General features: G+C 45.9%; 1 protein-coding gene across 7 annotated transcripts in view; it reads left to right on the top strand.

Annotated features, from left to right (window-relative positions):
- Positions 1-22,221, top strand: part of GRAMD1A (GRAM domain containing 1A) — a 180,933-nt gene that overhangs the window by 132,145 nt on the left and 26,567 nt on the right. For 6 of the 7 annotated variants that reach the window (XM_073655679.1, XM_073655677.1, XM_073655678.1 and 3 more), the window contains one exon: positions 20,983-21,244. In XM_073655679.1, coding sequence (XP_073511780.1) covers positions 20,983-21,244 — 262 coding nt within the window. Of the gene's footprint in view, positions 1-18,783; positions 18,970-20,982; positions 21,245-22,221 lie in introns of those variants that run through there. The other variant, XM_073655682.1, reaches the window with a different exon arrangement.

The raw sequence follows: 22,221 nt of genomic DNA, 5'->3' as shown, positions 1-22,221 counted from the left end.
GATGCAGTCACCATCTTTCTTCTTGGTCACATCACCTGAAGGTGTATTTTGGTTTATTGTCCTGTCGCAACACAAATGATGGCCCCACTAAGCATAAACCAGATGGGTTGGCTGTCACCACAGAATGCTATGGTAGACATGCTGGGTAAGTACCACGAATTAGGAATAAATCACCATCATTGTCACTACATTGCCACCTACCCCACCTTTACATCTGCCCCTCCATGCTTCATGGTGCCACCACACACCAAGAAACCATCTGCTCACCTTGCCTCATCTGATAAAACATGGCGGTTGGAACCAAGAATCTCAAATCTGATTCATCCGACCACAGTACAGATGTCCCCTGATCTAATGATCGGTCCTTGTGTTACTTGTCACAAACAAGTCTCCTTCTTGTTTGGGGTTATCATACATGGCTTATTTGCAACAATTTGACTACAAATGCTGCTTTTCGCAGTCTCCTCTGGCTAGCTGATGTTGAGATGTGTCAGCTACTTGATGGCTATGCATCATTTCTGAGGGCTTGACAATTTAAAGGTTTCTAAGGCTGGTAACTCTGATGAACTTATCCTCTGCAGCAGAGATCATTCTTGTTCTTGCTTTCCTGGGATGGTCTACATAGACAATTTCATCATGGAGACTGATGATTTTCATGATTGCACTTGAGGTTACCTTCAAGTTTCTAGCAATTTTCTAGTTGACTGACCTTCATGTTTTAATTAATGATGGATTGTCATTTCTCTTTACTTAGTTGAACTATTCTTGACATGTTCTAGCTGAGAACAATTGTGGGATAGGGCTCAGCACTGTACCAAAAAAATGCCTCCGTAAAACATACCTGATGAGCTGTTGACCAGGCAACCTGTTCATTGGAGGCTGAAGATGATTGAGGGAATATATGTGGTTCACTCTACTTTCCATATATGTCCTTCATGGTTTTGTTGTCTTCAGTCTGAATCTACAATGTGCACATTCCATTAACAAGAAAAACCAAATTGTATGATCAGGGGGGGTCCAAACTTAGCTAGTAGTATATATATGTGTCAACCCCTCCCTTTAGTTGGAGCTACATACAGATTACGCCCCTAGTGGTAGCTCTGGGCAACTGCAATTTTAAACACAAAATCCAATGGATATTATATTAGGTAATTGCATTGTAAGCAGTTGACCCAGTATAGGTATAGATCCCTGGACTGGTTCACTTTACAAGCGTCAGCGGCCTGGACATCACCTCCATGGCTGCAGCTTTGTTACACTGATCGGATTGCTGCTGCTGCTATAAATTTCCAGGCACTAAGATCAGTGCCCAGAGCTGACGCTTTGTATACCACATTGTTCTCCTCCGCAGATTTACTGTGCCCCTCTCTCCTCTGCTTCCTCTGCTCCTGCAGCTTTATCTCTGCTCCCAGCTATTAACATTCCTCCACAGCTGCTCAGCAACCAGAAATACACCCACGAAACAGTGTATACTCTGCATCCGCAACACTGGATATATATAGATGCAACGTGCATCTGGTGTGACACTATAACTCCCAGCATGCTTCATAATTTATATGCTACATGTTAATGTTTTTTTTTTTTTTTTCCTTCCAGAAACAGCGCCACCTTTGTCCATATGTTGTGTCTGGTACTGCAGCTGGGCTGCATTGAAGTGAATGGATCCAAGCTGCAATACCACACACAACCTGAGGACAGGGGTTGCACTGTTTGTTAGCAAAAAAAATTCCATATTTTGGGGTTGGATCCTGCTTGCTTTGAGAGTGGAGTGGAGGCACGGCCCTCCGGGGGGAAAGGAGCAGGCAAGGCCCCCTGGGGAGGGATGTGGGAATGTGACAAAATCCTGCCCCTGAGTGAAGCAAAATAATTAATAGATTCTGGGAAATCCACATCCAGATATTTAGGAAACTCATCTTCCCATGACATGTGGACAACTTCTATTATTACGACATTATTACAGCGGCGATTATATCACTTCCCCATTTACCGTGAACCCGGAGATTGACCAACAACCTCAACGACAGAAATAGAAACTGAACCGACCTCCGTGGTGCAACTCAGCCTGGAAGGCAACAACCACATGCCCAGGACAACTATTTGCTCTTGAGTTGTCACTTACCTTTCCACCTTTCTGGGCAAAGAACTAAATGGTTACAATAAAGAGCAAATGAGAAAGATCCTCGCTCAGAATCTGAAATCTGTGCTTTGCCTGAGGCACAGTAAGAGGAACATTTTTTTTTTTTTTTTTTATAAAAGATTGTTGCTCATCCCGTTTTATAAAATCTCTTTATCCTGAAGCGTAATAAATCAATATGAAATGAAAACTTCTGCTACTTTCTAATATACTTTGTTCTTCAAATCACCATTTTTATAACTCTGTTTGCGGTCGGTGAATAGAACATTGAGACTCCAAATCCCAGTCCCAGAGGTGTCACTAGAGTCTAATGGGCCCCGGTGCATAATTTGGATCTGGGCCCCCCTGCATGTTGGTCAGATGTACGGGACTTATAGCTCTCTAAATCCTATAACGGCATTTGTGTTTGCCACCCCCCTTAATTATATAGTTATGGACCCCATCCTGGGCCCCTTCCTGGTATATAGGTATATGTGTATATGTCCTCCATATTGAGCCCCTTCATGGTATATATGCCCCCCATCCTGGCATATATGTCCCCAATCCTGGGTCGCTTCTTGGAATACATGTCCCCCATCCTGGACCCCTTCCTGGTATATATGTTCCTTATCCCAGTATAAATGTCCACCATTCTGGGCTCCTTTCTGGTGTACATGTTCCCCATCCTGGTATAACGTCCCCCATCCTGGGCCCCTTCCTGGTATACAAGTTCCCCATCCTGGACCCCTTCCTGGTATACAAGTTCCCCATCCTGGTATAATGTCCCCCATCCTGGATCCCTTCCTGGTATAATGTCCCCTATCCTGGGCCCCTTCCTGGTATACAAGATCCCCATCCTGGTATAATGGCCCTCATCCTGGTATACATGTCCCCCATCCTGGACCCCTTCCTGGTATACAAGTTCCCCATCCTGGTATAATGTCCCCCATCCTGGACCCCTTCCTGGTATACAAGTTCCCCATCCTGGTATAATGTCCCCCATCCTAGATCCCTTCCTGGTATACAAGTTCCCCATCCTGGTATAATGTCCCCCATCCTGGACGCCTTCCTGGTATACAAGTTCCCCATCCTGGTATAATGTCCCCCATCCTGGACCCCTTCCTGGTATACAAGTTCCCCATCCTGGTATAATGTCCCTCATCCTGGACCCCTTCCTGGTATACAAGTTCCCCATCCTGGTATAATGTCCCTCATCCTGGTATACATGTCCCCCATCCTGGACCCCTTCCTGGTATACAAGTTCCCCATCCTGGTATAATGTCCCTCATCCTGGACCCCTTCCTGGTATACAAGTTCCCCATCATGGTATAATGTCCCTCATCCTGGACCCCTTCCTGCTATACAAGTTCCCCATCCCGGAATACATGTCCCCCATCCTGGACCCTTTCCTGGTGTACAAGTTCCCCATCCTGGTATAATGTCCCCCATCCTGGACCCTTTCCTGGTATACAAGTTCCCCATCCTGGTATAATGTCCCCCATCCTGGACCCTTTCCTGGTATACAAGTTCCCCATCCTGGCATAATGTCCCCCATCCTGGACCCTTTCCTTGTAAACAAGTTCCCCATCCTGGTATAATGTCCCCCATCCTGGACCCCTTCCTGGTATACAAGTTCCCCATCCTGGTATAATGTCCCCCATCCTGGACCCCTTCCTGGTATACAAGTTTCCCATCCTGGTATAATGTCCCCCATTCTGGACCCCTTCCTGGAATAATGTCCCCCATCCTGGACCCCTTCCTGGTATACAAGTTCCCCATCCTGGACCTCTTCCTGGTATACAAGTTCCCCATCCTGGTATAATGTCCCCCATCCTGGACCCCTTCCTGGTATACAAGTTCCCCATCCTGGACCCCTTCCTGGTATACAAGTTCCCCATCCTGGTATAATGTCCCCCATCCTGGACGCCTTCCTGGTATACAAGTTCCCCATCCTGGTATAATGTCCCCCATCTGGACCCCTTCCTGGTATACAAGTTCCCCATCCTGGCATAATGTCCCCCATCCTGGTATACAAGTTCCCCATCCTGGTATAATGTCCCTCATCCTGGACCCCTTCCTGGTATACAAGTTCCCCATCCTGGTATAATGTCCCTCATCCAGGTATACATGTCCCCCATCCTGGACCCCTTCCTGGTATACAAGTTCCCCATCCTGGTATAATGTCCCTCATCCTGGACCCCTTCCTGCTATACAAGTTCCCTCATCCTGGTATACATGTCCGCCATCCTGGACCCCTTCCTGGTATAATGTCCCCCATCCTGGACCCTTTCCTGGTATACAAGTTCCCCATCCTGGTATAATGTCCCCCATCCTGGACCCTTTCCTGGTATACAAGTTCCCCATCCTGGTATAATGTCCCCCATCCTGGACCCTTTCCTGGTATACAAGTTCCCCATCCTGGTATAATGTCCCCCATCCTGGACCCTTTCCTGGTATACAAGTTCCCCATCCTGGTATAAATGTCCCTCATCCTGGACCCCTTCCTGGTATACAAGTTCCCCATCCTGGTATAAATGTCCCTCATCCTGGACCCTTTCCTGGTATACAAGTTCCCCATCCTGGACCCTTTCCTGGTATACAAGTTCCCCATCCTGGTATAATGTCCCCCATCCTGGACCCTTTCCTGGTATACAAGTTCCCCATCCTGGTATAATGTCCCCCATCCTTAACCCTTTCCTGGTATACAAGTTCCCCATCCAGGTATAATGTCCCCCATCCTGGACCCCTTACTGGTATACAAGTTCCCCATCCTGGTATACATGTCCCCCATCCTGGACCCCTTCCTGGTATACTAGTTCCCCATCATGGGCCCCCTTCTGGTATATATGTTCCCCATCCTGGGCCCCTTTCTGGTATATATGTCTCCCCTCCTGGGTCCCTTTCTGGTATATATGACCCCCCTCCTGGGCCCCTTTCTGGTATACATGTCCCGCATCCTGGGCCCCTTCCTGAATGTTCACATTCACTGGCAGCAAGCAGAGATCTTGAAAATGGTCAGAAACTGAAATGCTAAGTATAGTGGAAAGTTGCAGAACTTTTCAGTCTAGAGAGGGAAAGATCTCTGCCCCGATAGTTTGTTAGATTTTATCTGTACTGATACATTGTATTCATTTAGGCAGGATGCCGCTGTAACCAAACCATAGCTGTGAAAAATAATACACAAGGAGTAGGTTTTAACTTAACAGAAGTGCAAAAGTTCAGCAACATCAAGCAGAGATCTCAAAAATAGAAACTGAAACAAATTAGAAAGTTTTAGAACTTTATGCAATTATTAAAGGGATTGTTCAGAAGTAGAAAATTGTGCACCATCCTGCAGTTCAGTGCCATTCACTTTAATAGGGCCGAGTTGCAATACCTCACAAAACCCCTAGTCAGGGGTGGCGCTGTTTTTAAAAGAATGCAGCTATGATTCGCTAATACTGGACAACCCCTTTAAGTAAGGGAATACACATTTTCATCCGTATGGTTACATGAGATCAGTAGCTGGTGGCGGTTTCCATGATTAGTATGCTGCGGGGGCATTTATTCAGCAGTGATGGATTTTCCCAGGAAGCAGGCAGGAGGAGGTGTCATGGCTGCTCGCCGGCGCCCTCTGTTCTCCTGTCCATGATTATTGATGATGCGCCCGCAATGCTCACTGGCCCTCCGCCCATGAGCTTTTCTCTGCCTCATTTCCCCGGCACAATCCTAAGTCTTTGCTCCCTGCCAGGCTTCTTCTTGGCTGCGGCCCCCATTCTCTCGTCTTGCTGCCAGTTGCGTCTTCTTTGGTGCCCGCCGGCAGGGAGAACTCTCCCGGAAAGCAGATATTGTGTGAAACCTAGGAAGACTAAGCGGGCCGAGGCCAAAATGTGTTCAGCCAGAGCAGCGGAAATCAGTGACAGCGAGCGGATCCTTCACCTTTACTGTTAATTGTTTTGCTTGATCCTTAACCCCTTAAGGACCGGGGCGATTTTTCACTTTTGCGCTTTAGTTTTTTTTTTTTTTTTAACTTCCCTCCTTCCAAGAGCCATAACTTTATTTTTCCACCCACATAGCCGTAGGAGGTCTTGTTTGTTTTTTTTTTTTTTGCGGGACGAGTAGTACCTTTGCATGACACCATTTATTTTATCACATATTGTGCTGGAGAGGGGGGGAAAAAAAAAAAAAAAACGGGGAAAAAAAAATTCCAAATGAGGCAAAATTACAATAAATAAAAAAAGTTTTTCCTTTGTTTTTGTTTTTCACTTTTGTTCTTATTCCATTCGTTGTTCGGTAAAAATGATTCTCCAGGTCTGTACAATTACAGCAATAAAAAAAAAAACGCTATTAAAAAAAAAAAAAAAAAAAAAAATTGCTTGTGTCGCCATATTCCGTTTACATCTTGTGCTTGATGGACCTGTGCGACGCTTGTTTTTTGCAGGCTAACCTTACGCTGTTATTGATACCATTTTTTAATTTTCTGTGGTGACCCCCCCCCCCCCTCAAAAAAAGCAAAAAAAACTTAAATGATGAGGTTTTGATGTTTTCTCTATCAGGGTAATTCATTTTATATTTTAAGAGGTCAGGTTTTTATGAACTTAATACCAGATGTTTATTTTTTTTTTATATTTATATTTAATGGGGGAGGACTCAAATTTTTATGGATTTTTTTTAAAATATTTTCTATAACTTTTTTTGTTAACTTTTTAACTTTATTTTGTAGTCTTCAAAGAGATGATAGAAGAATAACATAGGCATAATCTGCCAGGAATGGCGGAGGCTCATCTCCTGGGCCTGCTCCATTCATCGTTTCCCACTTGTCGTTAAGGGGGTAAAGGGAACCTGTCAACATAAAAATGCCATCCAATCTGTGAGCCCCATGTTATAGAGCAGGAGGAGCTGAGCAGATTGATATATAGTTTTGTGGGAAACGATTCAGTATAACCTGTGGTTTTAATCATCCAAACCTCGGCTTCTTCTGGGGTTCTCAATCCAGTGGGCGGTCCTATCAATGATTGGCAGGTCTCTGTATGCACATGCTGATAGGACCACCCACTGGATTGAGAACCCCAGAAGAAGCCGAGGTTTGGATGATTAAAACCACAGGTTATACTGAATCGTTTCCCACAAAACTACACTACTCAAAAAAATAAAGGGAACACTGAAATAACACCTCCTAGATCTGAATGAATGAAATATTCTCATTGAATACTTTGTTCTGTACAAAGTTGAATGTGCTGACAACAAAATCACACAAAAATCATCAATGGAAATCACATTTATTAACCAATGGAGGCCTGGATTTGGAGTCACCTCCAAAATTAAAGTGGAAAAACACACTACAGGCTGATCCAACTTTGATGTAATGTCCTTAAAACAAGTCAAAATGAGGCTCAGTATTGTGTGTGGCCTCCATGTGCCTGTATGACCTCCCTACAACGCCTGGGCATGCTCCTGATGAGGCTCAGTATTGTGTGTGGCCTCCATGTGCCTGTATGACCTCCCTACAACGCCTGGGCATGCTCCTGATGAGGCTGAGTATTGTGTGTGGCCTCCACGTGCCTGTATGACCTCCCTACAATGCCTGGGCATGCTCCTGATGAGGCTGAGTATTGTGTGTGGCCTCCACGTGCCTGTATGACCACCCTACAACGCCTGGGCATGCTCCTGATGAGGTTGCGGATGGTCTCCTGTGGGATCTCCTCCAGGATGGCACATCAATGCGAGCTGTGGCAAGAAGGTTTGCTGTGTCTGTCAGCGTAGTGTCCAGAGGCTGGAGGCGCTACCAGGAGACAGGCCAGTACACCAGGAGACGTGGAGGGGGCCGTAGGAGGGCAACAACCCAGCGGCAGGACCACTACCTCCGCCTTTGTGCAAGGAGGAACAGGAGGAGCACTGCCAGAGCCCTGCAAAATGACCTCCAGCAGGCCACAAATGTGCATGTGTCTGCACAAACGGTTAGAAACCGACTCCATGAGGGTGGTACGAGGGCCCGACGTCCACAGATGTGGGTTGTGCTCACAGCGCAACACCGTGCAGGACGCTTGGCATTTTCCACAGAACACCAGGATTAGCAAAGTCACCACTGGCGCCCTGTGCTCTTCACAGATGAAAGCAGGTTCACACTGAGCACATGTGACAGAGTCTGGAGACGCCGTGGAGAGCGATCTGCTGCCTGTTACATCCTTCAGCATGACCGGTTTGGCAGTGGGTCAGTAATGGTGTGGGGTGGCATTTCTTTGGAGGGCTGCACAGCCCTCCATGTGCTTGCCAGAGGTAGCCTGACTGCCATTAGGTACCGAGATGAGATCCTCAGACCCCTTGTGAGACCATATGCTGGTGCGGTTGGCCCTGGGTTCCTCCTAATGCAGGACAATGCCAGACCTCATGTGGCTGGAGTGTGTCAGCAGTTCCTGCAAGATGAAGGCATTGAAGCTATGGACTGGCCCGCCCGTTCCCCAGACCTGAATCTGATTGAGCACATCTGGGACATCATGTCTCGCTCCATCCACCAACGTCACGTTGCACCACAGACTGTCCAGGAGTTGGCGGATGCTTTAGTCCAGGTCTGGGAGGAGAACCCACAGGAGTCAATCCGCAACCTCATCAGGAGCATGCCCAGGCGTTGTAGGGAGGTCATACAGGCACGTGGAGGCCACACACAATACTCAGCCTCATCAGGAGCATGCCCAGGCGTTGTAGGGAGGTCATACAGGCACGTGGAGGCCACACACAATACTCAGCCTCATCAGGAGCATGCCCAGGCGTTGTAGGGAGGTCATACAGGCACGTGGAGGCCACACACACAATACTCAGCCTCATCAAGAGCATGCCCAGGCGTTGTAGGGAGGTCATACAGGCACATGAAGGCCACACACAATACTCAGCCTCATCAGGAGCATGCCCAGGCGTTGTAGGGTGGTCATACTGGCACGTGAAGGCCACACACAATACTCAGCCTCATCAGGAGCATGCCCAGGCGTTGTAGGGAGGTCATACAGGCACGTGGAGGCCACACACAATACTCAGCCTCATCAGGAGCATGCCCAGGCATTGTAGGGAGGTCATACAGGCACGTGGAGGCCACACACACAATACTCAGCCTCATCAAGAGCATGCCCAGGCGTTGTAGGGAGGTCATACAGGCACATGGAGGCCACACACAATACTCAGCCTCATCAGGAGCATGCCCAGACGTTGTAGGGAGGTCATACAGGCACGTGGAGGCCACACACACACAATACTCAGCCTCATCAAGAGCATGCCCAGGCGTTGTAGGGAGGTCATACAGGCACATGGAGGCCACACACAATACTCAGCCTCATCAGGAGCATGCCCAGGCGTTGTAGGGAGGTCATACAGGCACGTGGAGGCCACACACACACAATACTCAGCCTCATCAAGAGCATGCCCAGGCGTTGTAGGGAGGTCATACAGGCACGTGAAGGCCACACACAATACTCAGCCTCATCAGGAGCATGCCCAGGCATTGTAGGGAGGTCATAGAGGCACGTGGAGGCCACACACACAATACTGAGCCTCATCAGGAGCATGCCCAGGTGTTGTAGGGAGGTCATACAGGCACGTGGAGGCCACACACAATACTCAGCCTCATCAGGAGCATGCCCAGACGTTGTAGGGAGGTCATACAGGCACGTGGAGGCCACACACAATACTCAGCCTCATCAGGAGCATGCCCAGGCGTTGTAGGGAGGTCATACAGGCACGTGGAGGCCACACACAATACTCAACCTCATCAGGAGCATGTCCAGGCGTTGTAGGGAGGTCATACAGGCACGTGGAGGCCACACACAATACTCAGCCTCATCAGGAGCATGCCCAGGCGTTGTAGGGAGGTCATACAGGCACGTGGAGGCCACACACACACAATACTCAGCCTCATCAAGAGCATGCCCAGGCATTGTAGGGAGGTCATACAGGCACGTGAAGGCCACACACAATACTCAGCCTCATCAGGAGCATGCCCAGGCATTGTAGGGAGGTCATAGAGGCACGTGGAGGCCACACACACAATACTGAGCCTCATCAGGAGCATGCCCAGGTGTTGTAGGGAGGTCATACAGGCACGTGGAGGCCACACACAATACTCAGCCTCATCAGGAGCATGCCCAGACGTTGTAGGGAGGTCATACAGGCACGTGGAGGCCACACACAATACTCAGCCTCATCAGGAGCATGCCCAGGCGTTGTAGGGAGGTCATACAGGCACGTGGAGGCCACACACAATACTCAACCTCATCAGGAGCATGTCCAGGCGTTGTAGGGAGGTCATACAGGCACGTGGAGGCCACACACAATACTCAGCCTCATCAGGAGCATGCCCAGGCGTTGTAGGGAGGTCATACAGGCACGTGGAGGCCACACATAATACTGAGCATCATCAGGAGCATGCCCAGGCGTTGTAGGGAGGTCATACAGGCACGTGGAGGCCACACACAATACTCAGCCTCATCAAGAGCATGCCCAGGCGTTGTAGGGAGGTCATACAGGCACGTGAAGGCCACACACAATACTCAGCCTCATCAGGAGCATGCCCAGGCATTGTAGGGAGGTCATACAGGCACGTGGAGGCCACACACACACACAATACTCAGCCTCATCAGGAGCATGCCCAGGCATTGTAGGGAGGTCATACAGGCACGTGGAGGCCACACACACAATACTCAGCCTCATCAAGAGCATGCCCAGGCATTGTAGGGAGGTCATACAGGCACGTGGAGGCCACACACAATACTCAGCCTCATGAGGAGCATGCCCAGGCGTTGTAGGGAGGTCATACACACAATACTCAGCCTCATCAAGAGCATGCCCAGGCGTTGTAGGGAGGTCATACAGGCACGTGAAGGCCACACACAATACTCAGCCTCATCAGGAGCATGCCCAGGCGTTGTAGGGAGGTCATACAGGCACGTGAAGGCCACACACAATACTCAGCCTCATCAGGAGCATGCCCAGGCATTGTAGGGAGGTCATAGAGGCACGTGGAGGCCACACACACAATACTGAGCCTCATCAGGAGCATGCCCAGACGTTGTAGGGAGGTCATACAGGCACGTGGAGGCCACACACAATACTCAGCCTCATCAGGAGCATGCCCAGGCGCTATAGGGAGGTCATACAGGCACGTGGAGGCCACACACAATACTCAGCCTCATCAGGAGCATGCCCAGGCATTGTAGGGAAGTCATACAGGCACGTGGAGGCCACACACAATACTCAGCCTCATCAGGAGCATGCCCAGGCATTGTAGGGAAGTCATACAGGCACGTGGAGGCCACACACAATACTCAGCCTCATCAGGAGCATGCCCAGGCGTTGTAGGGTGGTCATACAGGCACGTGGAGGCCACACACAATACTCAGCCTCATCAGGAGCATGCCCAGGCGTTGTAGGGTGGTCATACAGGCACATGGAGGCCACACACAATACTCAGCCTCATCAGGAGCATGCCCAGGCGTTGTAGGGAGGTCATACAGGCACGTGGAGGCCACACACAATACTCAGCCTCATCAGGAGCATGCCCAGGCGTTGTAGGTAGATCATACAGGCACGTGGAGGCCACACACAATACTCAGCCTCATCAGGAGCATGCCCAGGCGTTGTAGGGTGGTCATACAGGCACATGGAGGCCACACACAATACTCAGCCTCATCAGGAGCATGCCCAGGCGTTGTAGGTAGATCATACAGGCACGTGGAGGCCACACACAATACTCAGCCTCATCAGGAGCATGCCCAGGCGTTGTAGGGTGGTCATACAGGCACATGGAGGCCACACACAATACTGAGCCTCATCAGGAGCATGCCCAGGCGTTGTAGGGAGGTCATACAGGCACGTGGAGGCCACACACAATACTGAGCCTCATCAGGAGCATGCCCAGGCGTTGTAGGGAGGTCATACAGGCACGTGGAGGCCACACACAATACTCAGCCTCATCAGGAGCATGCCCAGGCGTTGTAGGGAGGTCATACAGGCATGTGGAGGCCACACAGAATACTGAGACTCATCAGGAGCATACCCAGGCGTTGTAGGGAGGTCATACAGGCACGTGGAGGCCACACACAATACTGAGACTCATCAGGAGCATACCCAGGCGTTGTAGGGAGGTCATACAGGCACGTGGAGGCCACACACAATACTGAGCCTCATCAGGAGCATGCCCAGGCGTTGTAGGGAGGTCATACAGGCACATGGAGGCCACACACAATACTGAGCCTCATCAGGAGCATGCCCAGGCGTTGTAGGGAGGTCATACAGGCACGTGGAGGCCACACACAATACTCAACCTCATCAGGAGCATGCCCAGGCGTTGTAGGGAGGTCATACAGGCACGTGGAGGCCACACACAATACTCAACCTCATCAGGAGCATGCCCAGGCGTTGTAGGGTGGTCATACAGGCACGTGGAGGCCACACACAATACTCAGCCTCATCAGGAGCATGCCCAGGCGTTGTAGGGAGGTCATACAGGCACGTGGAGGCCACACACAATACTGAGCCTCATCAGGAGCATGCCCAGGCGTTGTAGGGAGGTCATACAGGCACGTGGAGGCCACACACAATACTGAGCCTCATTTTGACTTGTTTTAAGGACATTACATCAAAGTTGGATCAGCCTGTAGTGGGTTTTTCCACTTTAATTTTGGGGGTGACTCCAAATCCAGGCCTCCATTGGTTAATAAATGTGATTTCCATTGATGATTTTTGTGTGATTTTGTTGTCAGCACATTCAACTTTATACAGAACAAAGTATTCAATGAGAAGATTTCATTCAGATCTAGGATGTGGTATTTCGGTGTTCCCTGTATTTTTTTGAGCAGTGTATATATCAATCTGCTCAGCTCCTCCTGCTCTATAATCTGCTGTCAATAATCAAAGACATAGTTAAAAAAAAGAAACGGTCACCAGCAGCACAGAGTATTTTAGGAGAGGAGGTCATTACTTTTAGCATTTCATATTTGCAGAATGATGTTGTAGGAGACGGGATGTTGTCCTCATATTACATAAAGATACCTTGTGCGTCACGTATCATTCATGAGTATTTGTTTTATGTAACCACTATATGGCAGTATTATTTTGACTCTTATGTTGCAGTATTTGGTTGCATAAATTAGAAACTGCACCGATAATTGAGCACACACCAGTGCAAGAGTATGTGACATTTACATAGCAATATTATTTGGTCCCAGTTTGATCTTTGAACTATATGGAGTCATGTTTTGATATTTCAGCACTTATGTGAGCATTGCATGGCAGTATTATATGTGTACTGATATATACTCCTTTAGTGTTATCCACTATATAACACTTATTGGAGCCATGTTATTGCGATATTCTGTGTTGTGTAGTACCATTATGCATTGTTCTGTGGTGTTGCGCACTATTCAGCGCTGATACTGGAGACATAATATGGCGATATTATACGTGCACTATATAATCCCATTATAGGTCATTGCATTGTGGCATTAGACACTATATAGCGCCATTATTGAAGATCTATGGAAGCATTATATGTGCACTGCAGTATTGGTATATATAGCTGTACTAATGTGTTATACACAATATAGCGCTGTTATTGAAGACATAGCTTGGTTACAATATATACAACTATACTGTCATGTTACACATTATAAATCTCTGGTATTGGGTCTATAATATAGCAGTAGAAAGGGCGAAGAAAATCCAGCCATATGGTCTTCAAAATCCATATTTATTGAATGGCCATAAAAATCCAGATACTAGAAACTGCTGACGAGTTTCTGACAAACGTCCTTACTGATTGCGTTTGTCAGAAATGCGTCTGCAGTTTCTAGTGACCCTCTGGCTGGATTTTCTTAACCATTTCTACACTGAAAACTTACCGTGCTACAAGATTTTATCCGTTCATCTAGGATTTCCATTCCGTGAGTGAGCTGATTATTTTTCTATTTGCATTATAATATAGCAGTATTATATGTGCACTGTGCCATACCGTTTTATACCATTGTACTGTGATTTTACACACTATAAATCTCTGGTATTGGAGCCATCATATGGCTGTATTATATGTGCAAGGTATAGTAGGATTATATATCACTGTACTGTGGTTTTAAATACATATCTCTAGGATTGGATCTATAATATGGCGGTATTATATGTGCACTACCATTATATACCACTATACTGTGAGGTTATACACTATATATAGTATTGGGGCTATAATGGCGGTATTATATGTGCACTGCCATTATACACTATATCTAGTATTGGGGCTATCACATGGCGGTATTATATGTGCAATACTATGATACTGTGATGTTATGCACTGTATATAGTATTGGGGCTATAATATGGAGGTATTATATGTGCACTGCTATTATACACTATATCTAGTATTGGGGCTATCATATGGCGATATTATATGTGCACTGTGCCGTACCGTTCCATATTACTGTACTGTGGTGTACTGTGGTGTCCTGTACTATATAGCGCTTTTATTGAAGACATTATGGGAGTATAATAAAACACAATGATGATGTTTGGTGCGTGAGCGGTCGTACAGACCCCCGGATGATATTTATATCTATGTTGTCGCCTGTGCAGAAGTCATATTTTATACCGAGGGAATAAATAACATCAGGAGCAGCGAGTGGAGCGGGATCTGCTGAAAAGCCCAATGTGGCAGCACGTCTTTATATTTGTGCACTATAGGAATTCCCCCATACATCATATACCGCACTGACCGTGATCACCTACGTTCTGTGTTCTAGTAATGTGATCAGTGTTCATCCTGTGCCTCCTGGTGCACGAATAGAATACTACACTGACACCTACACAGCCCGGGCTGGTAACATCTGCCTGTCACTATTAATGTGGATGCAGGAGATTGATGACACCTTGGCAGATGTTGTAAGAAGAGACGGGCGTACATAGGGAGGACACGTGTCACCTCGGGGCGTACAGCACAGCGCCGCCGTCACATGACTTACATGGAAGCAATAACTGCGGCCAAGAATCAAAGTTTACTCAGTGTCTTAATTAGTTCTGCACCTCCGGCAAATGTCACTTCTGCAGGTTGGAAGATTCTGGTGTCTCAGGGGCATTGGGGCAACCCATATATAAGGCCAATAAATAAGTGTAGGCGAAGATATTATCTAGCACCACCCATTGCCTACAGGTCGTGCGTGGTATTGCAGCTCTGCACCATTCACTTTAATGTAGCTCAGCTGCAATACCAGTTTCAACCTGTAAATCAGGGGTGGCGCTATTTTTTGGATTAATTTTTGCAATAGGCACCTCCTATATATATCCCACTGCTGCTGGCCATTAATATTGGATCAATCTTGACCGTAGGACGCAGAAGTCTCTTACGGTTGTGCACAATCTGTTCTGCACCCCCGCCACGGTAAATATGACCGAGCTGATTAAATATTTGAGAAGATCTATTTATTCGCCGGAGTGTTTACATTGCTGATGGATATGCAAAGATGGATGTGCGGTCTGCAAAGTACAGTAGCTATAGGAGATGGATTTAAAGGGGAACCCCCATATGCCAGACCAATCATCTGAAAACTCAAGTCTGTGCATGCTGGAACTCATAGTGCAGCGAAGAAGTGATATTGATCCTTTAATTGCTTTTATATAGTGGACGTTTAGTAAAAAAATATGGCCGGGCTTAGATATAGGGAGCCCATATTGGATAAAAATACATGTGGTATTCGAGAAAGTTATGTATTGCTTAAAGGGGAACTCCAGAAAAAAACTAAGAGGCGGAGCATGACACAGGAATCGCGCGTCGGGGCTACGACCTACTTTTTCAAGTGCATAGAGTTTACTTTTACACTTCTTTGCTAATGGGTGGACGTCCTTTTCTCAAAGTCGCTGTGACCTCCCCGGAGACGCAGATTTCCCACCCAGTCCGGAGCGATTCGCTCTGTATTTGTTTAATTCAATGCAAGTCTCTTAAAACAAATATGAAGTGAAAAGCGCTGCAGTTTCCTGCCGCCTCCTATTTATATATATATATATATATATGGGGCTGTGAGGTCCTGATAGGGACACGGTATTATAAAATATTCCTCCAACTTGAACGAGACCCCAAATAATAATTTTTACACTAACCCTTTTATAGAGCCCCTCCAACATTGCTGCCGAAGACTGATGACATCATCATGCTGACATCACCAGGAGCAACAGTGATGTCATCAGGTTGGAACTGAACAGAAAACCTCATCTCGTGGATGGCACTGTCTGGTGGCACAATATATAAGTTGGTCCTGGACAACTTTTTTTTTTTAACATAGGAAACCATGAAAGTGGCGAGACGAGTCCTGAATACAGTCAATGATTTCTGGGTCCAATTCATTTTTTTTTGTCTTCTGAGATTTTTTTAAAATTATTCTTTTACGCCAAAATGACTGACTTTAGCTCAAGAATTTTGCACAAAATAAAAAAAAAAAATGATCATGAATATATATATATATATTTTTTTTTTACACCAAAACGTCATCTCATGATCTGTTAAAACGCAACAATTTGTGCAAAAAAAAATTTCAGACATATATATTAAAAAAAATAATCTAATAATAACTACGGTAATAATCTGGGGCGGGCGTTCATTTGTTCAAAAAAGTTGCTACTTTTTTTAAAAAAAGTTGCAAATAACGAATCGGCAAACTGAGAACAAAAAAAACCCGAACAAGAAGAAATCAAAATTGGAGCAACTCATAAGAAGAATTTGGTGAACTAAAAATATATAGGAGAAAATGTAATAATGAATTGGACCCTTAGTCCATAGGATTCCTTGGGACACATTACCACTATTCCCTTACCTTGCAAAACTGGCAAATTGGTTCCCAAATCTGCAACTATCACAGCATGGATTAGGGGGTGACCATTGATGTGCAATCCTCTGACCATGGCAGAGACATGTGACAGGTGGAGCAGCCAGGACCAGTGTTTCCTCAGCTGTTCCCTATACAGACACAATGAGGGGGTGGGGGATGGGGCAGTTTTTGTGGCTCCCATGTACATGTATACACACAGGCTCTTCTATCTGTGAAGGATGCTCTGGATTTCTTCTGAGGGTGATGTATCAGCATTTACTTCTATTTTTCTTTGGTATGAAAGTGTATTGAGTGATTGGAAACATTCATGTGATTCTTCTGCATTGTGTAACTGCAGGAGAAATTGATACATTGTTGTAAACAAATAGAACACAGAGAACAGTTTCTTGCAAACATCTATGTGATCTATCTCCTAGAATGAGAAGCTCTGCAGCTTTCCAATATTTTTTTGGACCCGAATCACCCGATTTCATTACTGTATTTGCGACTACTTTACTTTTTTTTCCCCCCTATTTCGAAATCTGTTTTCTAGTTATTATTATTCATCTGCTTTTTATTATTTTTTTTTCCTTCTCCTTTCACCATTGCGAATGCGGTTTTATAATTCAGAAATGTACGGCCAAATCATTATTTGCAACTTTGTAAAAAAAAGTTTCAATTTTTTTCAAAATATTCTCCAACCCCAAAAAAGTTTTTTTTTGTTTTTTTTGTTTTGTTTTATACACCTGACATTGTTTCTCGAATAATTGAGTTGTGTGTAACTTTCTAAAAGATCATGAATTTGTTTGTTTTTTTTTCTTTAAAAATAATTTTGCTTATGTGCCATTTTAAAGAATTTGGCACGAAGAAACCGGAGAAAAGTGATTTAAACAACCTACAAATAATGAATTGGGACCTTTTTGTGTTTCATTTCTTCACCATTTTCAAGATCTCCACTTACCTTCTGTTTTTTTTTTTTTTTTTTTTTTTTTTTTTTAATTCTGAAATCCCTGTATAGATCTTACCACTGATGGATTTGTTTCAGATGTTTCCAGTCTAGATAATTATCTGTGGTCAAAATGCATCAATTAAAAAAAAAAAAGTTTATTTTTCCCTGGAAGTTTGTTACAATGTGTCAGTACAGGAAAAATGTAGGCATATATGGAATGGTGCATAATATCATAACAAACCTTCAGGATAAGGGCTCATTAGATGTCAGTGATTTTATCGCATGCAAAAATCAGTCCAAGTTTTACCAGTGTTTTTTTTTTTTTTTGGTGTTTTTTTTCCACTTATCAGACTTTACATCAGTTTTTTCTCATTTGAGAAAAAAAAGTATCTCTATCTTTTCCTATGTAGCAGGCAGTCAAAAATGGACATCAGATTTTTTTTTTTTTTTTTACATACCCATAGGCTTGAATTGTCGATTTTGTTCTGACACTTGGATCAAAATCAGACATGTCTGCGCAATTTTGCGCGGAACGTCCGTTCTGCGAAAGATGACGGACTGACGCATTCACATTCTCTGAAGAACACGGATCACTGGTATGCAAAAAAAAATGGATGTCTGAATGAGGCCGTAGGTCTGCACAGGTTTTTAGCCTCTGGATGTTTGCATTCTCAATCAGCAAGCAGAGATCTTGACACTAGTGAGAAATTGAAGCACAAAGTATACTAGAAACTTGCAAAACTTTTTCATTACATAGTGATAAAGTTTTTTTTTTTCTTTTCTAGAGAAGTAAATTATGATCCTTGTATGCTCTTAACTGCCACAGGGCTCCATGCAATGACGGCTGACAAGCTGCATTGTTCAGCTACAAACACTGGGGGCAGCACTGTGCAGCAATGTTTTGAGTCCAGTTGACATCTGTCACCCTGTTCACTTGCAGCATCTGTCTATGAGCAGAGAAAGCCAGGAGAGAAGGGGATAGGGGGCTGCCAGCTGCTCCGGACACCTGCTCTAGCCTTGTATGCAGGGATAATAGCTTGTAGCATCTGAAGAAAAGTGGCCTCCATAAGGGCAGGCGGAGGGGGCTGCACAAATAGGATGTTGTAAGTTTCACTTTTAATTTCTGTACCTGTTTTTATGGCTGTAGCATACTAAATAGACTGTACTTTTATTACTAAAACAGCAAATTGTCAGCTCTTTGGCCGAGTATTGGTTTTGCATCTCTCGATATATGTTTTGAGTCTGAATAATCCCCTTAAAAACTAGATTGTGAGCTCTTTGACTCTGGATTATACTATCCTCCAGAGATAGCTAGATTGTAAACTGCTTGGCGCAGACTATACCCTCTGTTCTCGGGTATAGATTGTAAGCTCTTCAGTTTGGCCTTAATGAATTAATAGAATCTGTATACATCATATGCTTTTTATTTATGGTGATGGTTAGTGCATCAGCTCAGCCCTTAAGGGTTAATACTTTATATGTTATGATGCTGAACACTAGAGTGTAAGCTCTTGAGCTCAGTTCTTGCATACAGAGGCTACATTCTGTATTTATTTTATATTTTGGTGGTTTTGGAATTGCCTCAGTCTTCTGCATGGTGAAGTTAGATTGTAAGCTCTTCAGCAGAGCAATGGCATGTATATAGTTCCTATCTTATGTGACTGATCTAATTGGGCAATCGATTATGGTTTGATCTGGATAAAGCACCTTTAATGTGGAGTGATGACTCATATCAATGTCGCATAAAGGAGTCCAGACAGTCAGTATTCTCCCCCTGATTGGAACTAAACCTGGGACCTGGGAACTAAACCTGGGACCCAACACTACGGACCAATCCTTAAAGGGTAATGCCACCTTAATGTGCTATAAAGACTTTTCTGAAGATAGTACTAAAAGGATCTGTGAGTTACTAAAGCCCCTTTGCACTGAACCCCACCTATGATATATCAGAGGGTGTATTAGGCGTAGTTCCCCTTTTGACGTTTTGCACTAAAGCCCCTTTGCACTGACCCCCGTGCACAATATATCATTGGGTGTATTAGGCGGAGTTCCCTTTTAAAGGCTTGCTGTTGAGGCGGCCGCAGAGGATGAAGTGTTCCTGTTTGCTGCGTAATGTTGGCCGGCTTCCTTCCTTCCTTCTCTTCACCCTATGACAGTCCTTTGTTATAAACCAAACATTCCCCGCGAGCCGGGCCGCTGTTGGCACCCGCTCCGCACTTTAATGTGCCGATTTGTTTTTGAAGTTGGCATGACAGGCTATTCTGTAAACAGGCAGCCATTGTACCTAGGGGGGGGCCATGTACACAAAAGTGCAGACCCTCCAAGCTTTTATCTTTCTTCATAGCTGGAGATCAACAGTCCCGGATGTGTAGAGTAACAAGGACACCATTATTAGTTATCGTCAGTAGCTGGGATCGTAGGAGTAATGGAAGTGTCACCTGTGGCAAAAAGGGTAGGATGCACTGCGCCACGGAGATGAGAGGGTGGGATGCGCCGCAAAACACGGAGATGAGAGGGCGGAAGGGCGGGATACAGCGAAACATGGAGGGGAGAGGAGTGGAGAATGTGGCATAATTGGCTTCCAGAAGAGGTTGCACCATGACGTGATTATTTAAGGGTTAGGGTAAAGGTGTAACTTGGAGATTCTGGGCCCCAACTTTGAATCTGCCATGTGTCACTTATTCTGGCATCTTATGTGGCAGAGAGACCTTTGAGACCCTCAGGCACCAGGGCTGGACTGTATCTGCTGCCTCTACACCCCCATGGCTGTCCCCTGTCAACCTCAGATGTAGCCATGATGTCTGACTTCACAGTTGCTAATTTGTGACATGCGGCCCCCCGGCGTGCTCCCCCCACCCATCCTGCATTTAATGCAAATTGCGTTATTTACCCAGGGATGACTTCACACAAACAAAAAACCCTCAACCCACAAGGAAATGAACTCTCATCATCCATTCAGCGCTGCAAAGTCACTTCCAGAGCTGCAAAGCATATATAGTGCAGATGAGCTGGCGTCGGTCAGCAGAATAGTGATTGCAGCTCTGGATATGACTGGAGTATAAGGCCTCCTGTATTTGGTCTGATTTCTAATAATCTTTTCGTGTGTCTTTCGTCAGCTCTGGAAGCATCACCCCTCGCAGCACGCCCAGCAACTCCCCCGCTACGCGGAAACGTTTGTCGGGTATCGAGCCGGAGAATATGGTGGAGAAAGGATCAGAAAACTCCTTTGAGAGGACACCCAGTGCCCAGACCCCCACGTCTCCACCTCCAGGAGCCGTGCCCACCACCATCCAGAGCAATGCCCAGCTGCCCAACTCCCAGCCGGGGACACCGCTCCCCCCGCAGCTCAGCGGGAGGGCGTCCATATGGAACAGCAAGGTGGGTAGGAAAAACATCCCCAAATTTAAAGTTTGCTGTTGATGACCTCCCTGTCACTTAATCTATTGCAAAATAATCTACCGCTGAAATGGCTGATAACAGAGAGTAATAAAATAAATGTTATTTACTCTTTGGAACTTTAGTCTATCACTTACAAAGTTCCTATCTTGCATGCAGTGAATGCACAGACTGCTCTTCCTATCTGGTCCCCTTTTGGGGGGATAGTCCCTACTTTTGACCCAAGTCCCTGTGTGAATTACTTCTCCTGACCCAGAAATAGATTTGCCTTATTGTATCACAATCTGCCTGTATTATATGTCATTATTACGTCACTTGTTGCGATTTGTCCTGTCCGAAATCGATAACATAACTTCAGGTTCCTAACCCATGGGTGAGGTTTGGAGAAAAACGTCTTTAGGTTCAAATGTTAACAGGGAGCTTTGGGAAAGGTAGATCCTTTAGCTCCACCCCTTGTGCTGCTTTGATTGACAGCTGACTTTACTAAAAGTGTGTTTTGAAGTTATCCCCTATTGCTGGGGGGCAGTGCCACAGGACCCCCCAAAATCCTGAGAATCGGTGGTTGATCATTCTCACATCTGCTCCATTCATTCTTAACGGGACCACCAGAGATGGTAAAGTGCCTCATACTCCTCGGCACCCTTATTAGAAGGATGTGCATGTGGTTAAGCCCAGGTACTCGGGATGTAGGGTCCCAGCGGTTGTCAGCCCATGCATCGCCCCATTCCCCCACGTGTGGCCAATTCTTAGTCTCGGGCCCAGAAGAATCGAGGAGCTGAAGAGGCGACGTAAGGACAGATGGCCACCAGTTTGCTGGACTAATGCGAATCGAATCCCAAAATTGTTGGGATCGACTGAATCCAAAATTTGGGGAAATTCAAAATGAACTTCATAAGTTACCAGTGGATTTGCTCATGTCTAAAACTTTACAAAAGTTTGTAAGGAGACTGGCAGCAATA

The sequence above is a fragment of the Phyllobates terribilis genome, unplaced genomic scaffold, assembly GCF_046119375.1.
Source record: "Phyllobates terribilis strain yellow unplaced genomic scaffold, ASM4611937v1 Scaffold_12__6_contigs__length_324123572, whole genome shotgun sequence".
Classification (NCBI taxonomy): domain Eukaryota; kingdom Metazoa; phylum Chordata; class Amphibia; order Anura; family Dendrobatidae; genus Phyllobates; species Phyllobates terribilis.
This window is presented reverse-complemented; position numbering and strand designations above follow the sequence as displayed.